Below are 10,698 nucleotides of genomic sequence, written 5' to 3' on the forward strand. Positions count from 1 at the left end.
ACACCATCCGTTCAAATTCATATATATATATATGTGTCCGTTAGCGCGATAACTCGAGCAAAAATGATCCGATTTTGATGAAATTTGGTACAAACGTGTAAACCTACGTTTATTCAAACGAGTTCGCGATCCAGCATAATCGGACCATGGGAACGGGGGATTATGGGGGGTTTTATAGGGTAAAAATGGGTTTTTCCCATTTTTGAACCTAAAAACAAAAAAATTTGTGATTTCTTTCTTAAACGTTTTGTAGAGCTTAAAAAAAGAAATAATTTAGTATATTGAAGCGCTGTTGTATGCCTAACGGTCACAAAGAAAATTCAAAAATAGTGTAATTAAAAATTCCCATGTTATTCTTATGGAGAAATTGAAAATTGTTGTAGTTTACTTGTTTATGGGTAGATATTGATACAATTTGGCAAATTTATTTATTTCATCCTAAACTATTGATGTATGGTCAAAAAACACTTTTTACCTTCCCCGTAGCAGCAAACCTGAGCACTTGTTAAATCTAATGTTATTTAAATAGGGAATAATATGTCTTATTTATGGAAATATTTTAGTAAAAATGTAATTAGACAAGTTGAAATTCGCTTAGTCTGCAGGTTTGCTGCGGCGGGGGTATTTTATATATTACATTGAAGCCCATAATTTTCCAAACAAAATGATATATTTTTCGTAAAACCCTGTGATTGCGCAATAAAGGGGCCAACATTATTACCACTACTATGGACACTTGGAGGGTTAATAAAACCTGACCACAATTTATGACCTCTTTATTTATAGGTTGTATAAAATGATAACATACTAAGTTATATATTTTTTATGTGTCTTATAAACAAATACACGATATAGCACATACATTTTATAGGAAATCTTATCTACTTTTTGAATAAGCATTGTTTGTTCTACTCCATAAACATTTTATGTTTTTTTTGTTTATAGTATCCTAAATTCATTTTGATAGCTCCCGGACTACGTATAATGACTTTCTAGGCTTACCTCCGTCATTATATTGAGTTTTAGCCTCCTGATCACATTTAAATACTAAATAATGGTGTAAATACCTGCATCTATGTGATCAATGTGTTGCTAAAATGCAACCGGTTTCGACTCACAAAGGAGTCATCGTCGGGCCAGTACAGATGTCTTCTTGCTTCATTTGAAGGTCGTCAATTCGTAATAAATAAATACATTTAACACGCACACGTACACGAACATAGAAACAAACATTTAAGGTTAAAAACGAAAGATAATACTATGGCGGTAACGGGACACGACGTGATCGGGCGGAGGTTATGTCTAGACTGCCAGTCATGATCAGCGTGGTCAGTGATGACGTCGTGCCTGGATTTCCCGATCAGCTGGTAACTTCATTCACAACTGTCCCTTGTGCTATTATCTTGATTGCAGTGTCGTAAATGTAATTCGATTGAAATGAAATCTTGTCGTTGATGATGTTTTGGCTGTCAATTTTAACGGCCTTATAAATTTCGAATTCTTCCAAGGTGTTTGTATTAAATCGGTCATTTGAGAGGTGTAGGATTTTCATGTTATTATTAATATTAGTGTAATTGTGGTTGTGAGAAACCGGTTGTCTCCTTTGTGAGTCGAAACCGGTTGCATTTTAGCAACACATTGATCACATAGATGCAGGTATTTACACCATTATTTAGTATTACCTCCGTCGGTAAAAATTGTGTTCAACTTCAATTATTCAAAGATGACACGTTTCGTTGTAATGCAACATCGTTGGAGCTTGCAACACGTCAAAAACATCAAAATTTACATATAATACAGTATATTATACGCGACACGGGACACTTAAACACGAAAAAAATACGATAGCACTATCATGACACGGCGCGGCAGTCTACCTACAACCGCTGCCACTTCGTGTCATGATAGCGCTATTGTATTTTTTCATGTTTAGCCTAAATATTCCGTTTCCCGTATAATATGTAGGCCCTACTATATGTAAATTTTGATGCGTTTTGACGTGTTGCAAGCTCCGAAAATGTTGCATGGCAACGAAATATATTAGCTTTGAATAATAATTGAAGTTGAACAACATTTTGGACTACTAACATGGAGGTAAGCTTAAAAAGTTTTTTTTGTTTGTTTATAAAATGACTTATCAGCTGATCTTGATTTTATAGTCAGCAGAAAAAGAAATTAAGAATTCAATCACGCTTATAGAACAGAAAATATATAGGAGAGTTGGCAGGATAGTCAATAGTAGGATAGTCGGTCAAGATGTCGGGTCGTACAGTTCGTTATCCCTGTGGCGTCTGTGAAAAAACCGTGAATAAAGGAAATCACGGAGTTACATGTGACGGATTTTGTTGTAAATCGTTCCATACCGATTGTGTGTCATTTGAAAGTGATAAATACCAATCTATAACAGAGCTGGGAGACTCAGTCAAATTCAGTGTGAACAACTTCCCACTAAGTACCAGGGTTACTCATCTTTTAAGGTAGGTGTACCTTCTGACTTTATTGACAAGCTGTTGGATAGCAATCTCTGGCCTGAGGGAATACTCATATGTAAATTTTTGACTCCTAGAACTAATAATAGTCACAGGACCAGTACTAGGCCTAACCTTGAACAACATGATAGGCCTAGGCCTACTTCAAAGACTTCTGATGGTCCAAAAAACGGGACGTAAGCCCCAACCCACACTGTCTTGGGGCGAAAAAAACTGTGATATTAGTTTTAGGTTTGATTTCTTAAATATTAGGTCTATTTTTAACAAGATAGAAGACCTCGAAGTTTTGTTACATAATGAGAACCCTGAAGTATTGTGTGTTGCTGAAATGTGGCTTAATGAATCTAAGCTGAATTGTTTTAAAGTAAATGGATTCAAAACCATTTCTGAATATTCTAGACCTAACCGAGTAAGGGGTGGAGTTGCTCTGTTGCTTAAAACTGACTCTAGGCTTAAATTTAAGCCTATGACATTATCTATTGACGAAGACATTTGTTCTGAAGGTGTATTTGAGTTCTGTTTGGGACTAATGCAGCTAGACAAATTCTAAATTATTGTTGTAGTATTGTATCGGCCAGGGACTGGCAACAGCGCTGATGTGATTGATTTTATCGATCGTTTTGACTTGTTGATTTTTACCCTCAGAGATAAGTTTAATATCCCGCTTCTTATTTGTGCTGACTTAAATATAAACAATCTTGAGAGATCCTGGGAAAGTCAGCTGCTTCAGGATTTGTTAGAATGTAATAACCTGAACATTATATTTAAAGGACCAACGAGAGTAACACCTGACTGTATAACTCAGCTTGACTATTTTATTGTTGACTCGTGTGTTGCACATATGTTTCGTGCCCCCAGTGCCAAACCTGTTTTTTTTTTCTGACCACCATTTGCTATCAGTACATCTGTTGTGTGAACGTTTTGGAGAGGGAAATGTAAATAAAACAGTGAAGAGGAAATTTACAGCCTCGACTTTTGAAGCCTTCAAAATTTTATCTAGCAATGAAGCTTGGATGCCAGAACCTAATTTAAGAAATATTACCTCTAATGATTTATTTGACCATTTCTACGATTGGTTCATGTATGTTTTTAATGTAAGTTTCCCTGTGTCTACTTCAAATACAAAGAATGAACATAGCTCTTCTTGGGTCAGTCACGAGGTATCGCAGTCGCATGAAGCACTCTTGGACCTGTACTGGAATACTAGGTCGCCTCACTGTTCTGTCGATGGAAAAAATGCTTACCGCGCAGCTAAACGTCACCACTCTGCACTTGTTAACAAAACAAAAAAGGCCTTTTTTGGTAACAAAATATTAAATTCAAAAAACACAAGCAAGGAATCTTGGGCAGTGGTCCGTACACTGTGCGATGAAAAGTATCAGACCCAATCAAACCTGATTCTTATGATCGATGACGTGGAAGTCAAAAATCCTCAGACAATAGTAGACTATTTCTGTAAATCTTTTCACCAGGAAATATGTACATTGGCTAAAGATAATGTAGCCCCTGTGTTGCCCACTGATCTCGAAGCGAGTCGCTTTGTACTGTCTCCTACTTCTGCGTCTGAGGTTCGTGAAGTCGTCTTATTATTAGGATCAAAAAAAGTTCTGGCATTGATGAAGTCCCATGCAGACTTCTCAAACTTTGCAATGAAAACGTCTTTGAAGCATTGGCCTGCGCTATTAACAAGTCGTTTGAATCTGGTTGCTTTCCTGATTCGTTGAAAACTTCAAAGGTTGTCCCTGTATTAAAGAAAAATGATCCTCTTAACGCAAGTAACTATCGGCCTATTTCTGTTCAGCCTTGTTTTGGTAAAATCTTTGAGATTAGTTTTCTTAAAAGATTGCTAAGTTTTATTGAAACAAATAACATCTTGTCAAAAAACCAATTTGGGTTCAGAAAAAAACATATCTACCTGTGATGCCATTTTTGCCCTTTTAAAGGAAGTATATAACCACCTTGACATATCTGACAGCTTACTATGTCTCTTTTACGACATGACAAAGGCTTTTGATCTTCTTGACCATAGGATCCTTCTGGATAAGCTGCGAATGCTTGGCATTTCTGGAAACCCACTGCGATGGATTTCATCGTATCTTAAAGATCGGCACATGATTGTATCCTTGAAGCACAGAGGCCCTGACAACATCCTCCGGACATATAAATCGTCTCCATCACCAGCTCTGAACATCGGTGTCCCCCAGGGATCAAACCTTGGGCCCATCCTATTCCCGTTATACGTGAATGACTTGTCTGGCTACATATCCTTTCGAAATTTATGGCTTTTTGCCGATGACGCCTGTCACCTAGTCCCAAGCCCAAATCTAAACATCACGATTGAAAACGCCCAAACTGGCTTGCTTGAAATGTCAACTTGGTGTAGCAAAAATCATCTGTTCCTAAATTCTAGTAAAACCAAATTAATGGAATTTTATAACAGGAAGAAGCCTGAACCACCTCCGATATTGACCTTGGACGGGGTGCCACTTGAAACCTGTAGTGAAACCAAATACTTGGGCCTACACATTACGGAGAATCTTAATTGGGGAACACATGTCGATGCAATAGCGCCCAGACTGTCATCTGTCACCTACCTGCTGTTTAGACTTCAAAAGCTAGTTGACATCGAGATTCTCCTTAAGGTTTATTATGGCTGTTTTCATAGCATTTTGGTATTTTGGGGTGGTTGCAGTGAGGCAAAACGCATCTTCATCCTTCAAAAGCGTGCAATTAGAAGAATATGTGGAGTCCTTAGACGGACACACTGTAAACCTTTGTTCCAAGAACTAAAAATTCTCACACTTCCGTCCCTCTTTATATTGGAATCCGCATTGCTTGTTAAGAAGAATCCCAATATTTTTGTAACAAACAGCATGGTCCACAATTACAATACAAGAAGAGCAACAAATCCACATGTACCTCAAGTAAATTCCACCCTTGCAAGCAAGAGCCCTTACTTCAATAGTATAAAAATTTACAATAAATTGCCTCAGTACATCACGCAAGAGCCCTCTATCAACAAATTCAAGAACCTGCTAAAAACATTCTTAAGTCAAGCGGAGTACTACAGTGTTGATGAAATATATGTCTAGGCCATGTACATCCCTGAAGAGGAAATGAATCCATCTATTTAAATTATTATCAAGAAATGTAAAAAAACCTGACGACCACGTCGCTGATGCGATACCAGTGGGAATTCTCCAAGTATCCAAGTAAGTATCCAAGTAATAGGCCTATCTTTAACTTTTTTAACTACCTACATGCTTAATTTAACTCAATCTGTTGTTGATTGCTTGAATATAAGTAAAATGAAGGACCAGTAATTTTGTCACTGATGTCACTACACAAAGGACCCTGATTGGCCATAAAATTACCGATTGGCCGTTTTAAGGTTAACGTAAATAAGGTACGTAGCTTATACTTTAGTAAAATAAATGCAATCTCCAAGCAAAAATTCATCTAGGCTACTTACCTATTTCATGAATACAGTAATAACAAATTGATTTTTTACAGTTTTACTTACTTCACAGACATAATCTTCAATTGTCCCTTGGCTGAAATATCTAAAATAAAACTTGATGTTAATAATGTGGTTTAGGCTATAAACTAATCTTTCTCTAGGCAATTGCTTCTAACACAACATTACAATTGGTCTAAATATTATAAAGTAATTGGAGAGACTGATTGGAGTCATTGATATAAGTCACTAGGCTACTATGTTCACAATATTTAAGCAGTTTGAGGGGAAGTTCCTCCACCACTTTTTCTGCTTAATGTAGGCTAACATATGTTGCTGCTGATTGACGTTTTGACAAATCTCAGCTGTTGAGCTACATTTAATAGTAGGATCAAGACGTTGAGGGGATGGATTTCATCCCCTCTATAACCACCTACATTTGAACGGTAATTAGTATACTAAAATTAGTATACTTTTTAAAAGTATAAGAACAGTTAAAAAGACTGAGAATTGGCAATTTTTTGATAGGCCTAAAAATTTTTCGCCCCAAAGTATACGCGTCGAGTAACCGAACGTGGATTAGGCGTCCGGCAGTGTCGTCACCGGGTTGTGGGGCCCGGAACACCATTACCACAACGATACGGTGTACTGCCGGTACACCGGTGTTCGTGGTGTAGTGGATAGAGTACTCGGCTGATGTTCAAGAGATACTTAGATTGAATCCCATTGGTGTCACTAAATTTGTCTTAAAGATTTTGCTTAGAATGCCATTTCTTCTTAACTGTGCATCTTTTGTTAGAATTTAAGGCATTTATCATTTTTTTTCTTAACCCTTTGAGTGCCATGCAACGATTATCGTTTGGCACAACACATCTGAAAAATATACTTCACAACGATACATCGTCGTCTGTAGTCTTACCGAAAAATACATTGCAACGATAAATCGGGCCGGCGCTCCTTTCAATCATGTGAGTTTTAATTGGCATATCGATTGACTCGGTTGTTATTTTAAAACAACAGTGATTTCAATCGATTTTTCATACGATCGAGGCACAATATATCATTCCATGGCACTTTTGGGATGAAAATTTAAACTTTTACTGATTAGTATTCTTGCGCACTAAACTTCGTCCCTATGGAAAGCCTGGCACTTTTCGGAAAGTAGCCAACCAAAATAAATTTCTGGCACCCAAAGGGTTAACAGAATTTAACTTTTATTCAATTTTTTGGCAAATATTTACTGTATTTACATTGGGATATGATGTAATTTTTATATGTCTACTTACAGTATTTTTAACGCTGAATCCAAAAATGCAATCAGTTTTTGTCGGAGCGATTCCTAAGTTGACATAGTGGCCGTAAAACGAAGGTTAGGATTACGAATCTAAGGATAATTGAGCGGTATTGAAGGTAATGGCAACATGGCTTGGTCTGGACTGGACGGGTCCGTACTGAGTGAGGCAGTAACGTAGCCAGGATTTCAAAATAGGCGGGGTCGACCGACCGGGGAGTCTGGGTAAAGGGGGGGGGGGGTCTGGGAAAACGTTTAAAAATATAGGACCCTAAAACGGTTTTTTTTAGCTCTCTTGACATTGAAAATAATCAACCCCAACGTCAATACAGTACGATTATATAATTCTACATTTAATTTAACAAAAAATATTATATTTAAGACCAGAAGGGGGGGGTCCGGACCACCAGGACCCCTCCCCTGGCTACGTCACTGAGTGAGGAGTGAGGAGGACTGAGTGAGAAGAGCAAACAACTGTTTATACTTGATCTAATGCGGAATTAAATCAAATCAATTGGTTTTGATTTTTGAAACCAAATAATCAGTTCTTATTTAGGCATGTGAGGAAGGTAGGTCAGGTTTTATGCGGATTCGTGACTGTATTAAGTGTTTTGAAGTGAGGTTAGATTAGGAAGGTAAAGGTTAGGTTCATTATAACCTAACCTTTAACTTACCTAATCTAACCTCACTTCAAAGGACTTAATATAGTCACGAATCCGCATAGAGTCCGACCTATTTTCCTCACATGCCTTTTCTGACATAAACTGCAATTTAAACATTAATATTAAGGTTGGGTTGGGTTAGGTTAGGTTAGATTATATTAGATTAGATTATGTAACATAATTTATTAGTTGCTGATACATTAAATTATGCACTGTGGCACGTTTTCACTTTTAGACACAATGGGATTATGTACTATGGGATTATGCACTATGGCATGTTCGTTAACAGACGTTGAGGCATTAGCCAATGGTTGAGGATTGGAATGAGGACTATGATCATGTCGGCAGGGGCCTAGCTTCTATTACTGATATTTTACGTGAATAAATTCTATTTTGTTTTATATTTTATGTTCATGTGATTAATAGTTTATGTATTGTAGTTGATTTATTGTATTTTCTAAACAGTACAAAAGTCCATTTTCTTTGAAAAATCTAAGTTAGTTATTGCATATTGTAACTCTGATTTTGCTCTCATGGCGTCGTGTGTGGTTTTGTCAGTTTAGTATTGAATGTAAACAGCTGACAGCTGTTTCCACTCCACAAACCTTCCACCCCTTTTAGTGTTAGTCGCCACTAGAACTTGGACTCGTCCATAGCCTACCACAAATATGTTAATAAATCTACAAAACCGAAGCTTAATATTAATTATTTAACTATACGGCCACATAGGAATCTCTCCAACCAAAACTGATTGCATTTTTGGATTCAGCGTTAAAAATACTGTAAGTAGACATATCAAAATTACATCATATCCCAGTGTAAATACGGTAAATAATTACCGATTTTTTCATTGCCAACAAGTTTGGCCTAATCCAAGTCTGGTTACTGGACCAGACGCGTATCCTCTGCCTTTCGGCAAACCAAAACAGGATTTTATCAGAAAAAGATTTACAGTAGCCTAGGCCTAAATAGACATTTTTGGCCGTAGGCCCCTACTTTTGCCTACCATTAGCGGTTTTTGGCATGCATTAAACATTAATTTGTTTGCCCCTAAAGTTACACAGGACATAGGCCTAGGCATAACTTAGGCTAGGCTACTTAGAATTTTTTAATTTAGCAAACTACGTTTTTTTTTCACAGAGGATACGCGTCCGGTAACCAGACGTGGATTAGGCGTCTGGTAGTGACGTCACCGGGTTGTGGGGTTCCGGAACGCCATTACCACTACGATACGATGTTTGGCCAGCGTTGTTCGTGGTGTGGTGGATAGAGTGCTCGGCTGATATCCAAGAGGTCCCTGGTTCGAAACACATCGGTTTCTTTAACTTTTTGTCACAGATTTTGCTTTGAATGTAATTTCGGTAATTCTGAGCAATTACTTGGTCAACCCCAATTTTTTTCATATTTTACTACGGGCATCAGGAGGTTCTCAGAAAGCAAGAAACATGTAATTCAAGGCCCGCAAGGCCATCGTACAGGTTGCCGAGCGATAAGAAGGTTCAAAGTCCAAGCGATAACAGTGGCTTGCGGCGTTGATCCAGTTGCCGCTGACTCGGATGAGGACGTTGAACCCGGCGATTACTGAGGTAATTAATAACCTAACTCCTAACCTAACCTAACCTAACTTATTATGTTTGTTTAGTCTCAAATACATCTCTAAGGCCAATTGTATCAGTACCGTTACGTTAGGTTACGTTAATTAATAACCTAACTTAACCTAACCTAACCTAACCTAAATTAACCTTGAATTATATGTTTCTTACTTTCTGAGAACCTCCTGATGACCATAGTAAAATATGAAAAAAATTGGGGCTGACCAAGTAATTGCTCAGAATTACCGTAATTTCTTCTTAACTGTACAGCTTTTGTTAACATTTTTGGCATTTATAATTTTATGTTATGAAGAGAATTGAACCTTCACTTGATTTTTTTTCATTATCAGCAAGTTTGGTTGGTTAGGTTAGGTTATGACAGTAACTGCCGTGGACACCTAATCCTCGTCCTGTTACCGGACGCGTATCCTCTGCGATTTTTTTTAGCCTACAAACTTTTTGTTTAAAATAAAGTTATGTGATTTGATTTCAAACAAAAAGTTTGTAGGTAAAATATTTTTCCGGAGATTTAATCCTAATTAATCTAGCCTACCTAAGGTGCCAGCCTCAGGCCCTGGCCTAGAGCAAGTTGAATTGCTACAAAAGAAAAAGATTCAACATGGTACTCACTCTAATGTTGGTATAATATAATTTGACTTTAGATCATTTAAATAAGCGCCGTTAATTGCAGTCCCTTCAATAACAAAAATTATATCAGCTTGAATAGTGTGATCGACGGGTCCCACAACCATGTTTGACGTTTGTTGTGTGTGTTTACTTAATTAAATTTAGTTTTCTTATTCTTTTTCACTTTTCATAGGCTAATACGGCTGGCACTATCGTAAAAAAAATCAAAGATTATTTTACGGTTGGTACAGCTGCGGCCCCAAACAACCAATGTTTTCTGCTGGCATCTGGCATGGTGGTCGGTGGAAGGAAATAACATGGGTGTGCTAATTCCCATCATATTCTGACGTCACTCGGATTGCAAACAAAAGATCGCCTGATTGTCCCTGTCAAATTAGTATGTACATGGTCCGGCAGAAAAAAACTCCGCGATTACAAAGTAACGTGATGTGGACAGGTGGACAGTAGAAGGAGCAGAGTGGTGGGGGGCGCGTCCTTGAGTGTAGCTACTCGACGTTCTGTACCCACGAGCACCTTAGCTTCCACAAGCACAGAAGGCCTTCGAACAGTTCCTGGGATA

At 37.7% G+C, this 10,698-nt stretch overlaps 1 protein-coding gene across 1 annotated transcript in view; it reads right to left on the reverse strand.

The window, feature by feature from the left end:
* The window catches only part of LOC128984240 (mediator of RNA polymerase II transcription subunit 25-like), a 42,641-nt gene extending 32,385 nt beyond the window's left edge, over positions 1–10,256 (reverse strand). Inside the window, exons 1-2 of the mRNA XM_054403541.1 lie at positions 10,122–10,256; positions 6,013–6,052 (exon numbers count right to left, since the gene is read on the reverse strand). Coding sequence (XP_054259516.1) covers positions 6,013–6,052; positions 10,122–10,243 — 162 coding nt within the window. The 5' untranslated portion in view covers positions 10,244–10,256. The remainder of the gene's footprint in view (positions 1–6,012; positions 6,053–10,121) is intronic.
* Positions 10,257–10,698: the final 442 nt, after the last annotated feature.

This window comes from Macrosteles quadrilineatus, unplaced genomic scaffold (assembly GCF_028750875.1).
Source record: "Macrosteles quadrilineatus isolate MER2022 unplaced genomic scaffold, UCM_ALF_1.0 Scaffold_2__2_contigs__length_208266976, whole genome shotgun sequence".
Taxonomy (NCBI): domain Eukaryota; kingdom Metazoa; phylum Arthropoda; class Insecta; order Hemiptera; family Cicadellidae; genus Macrosteles; species Macrosteles quadrilineatus.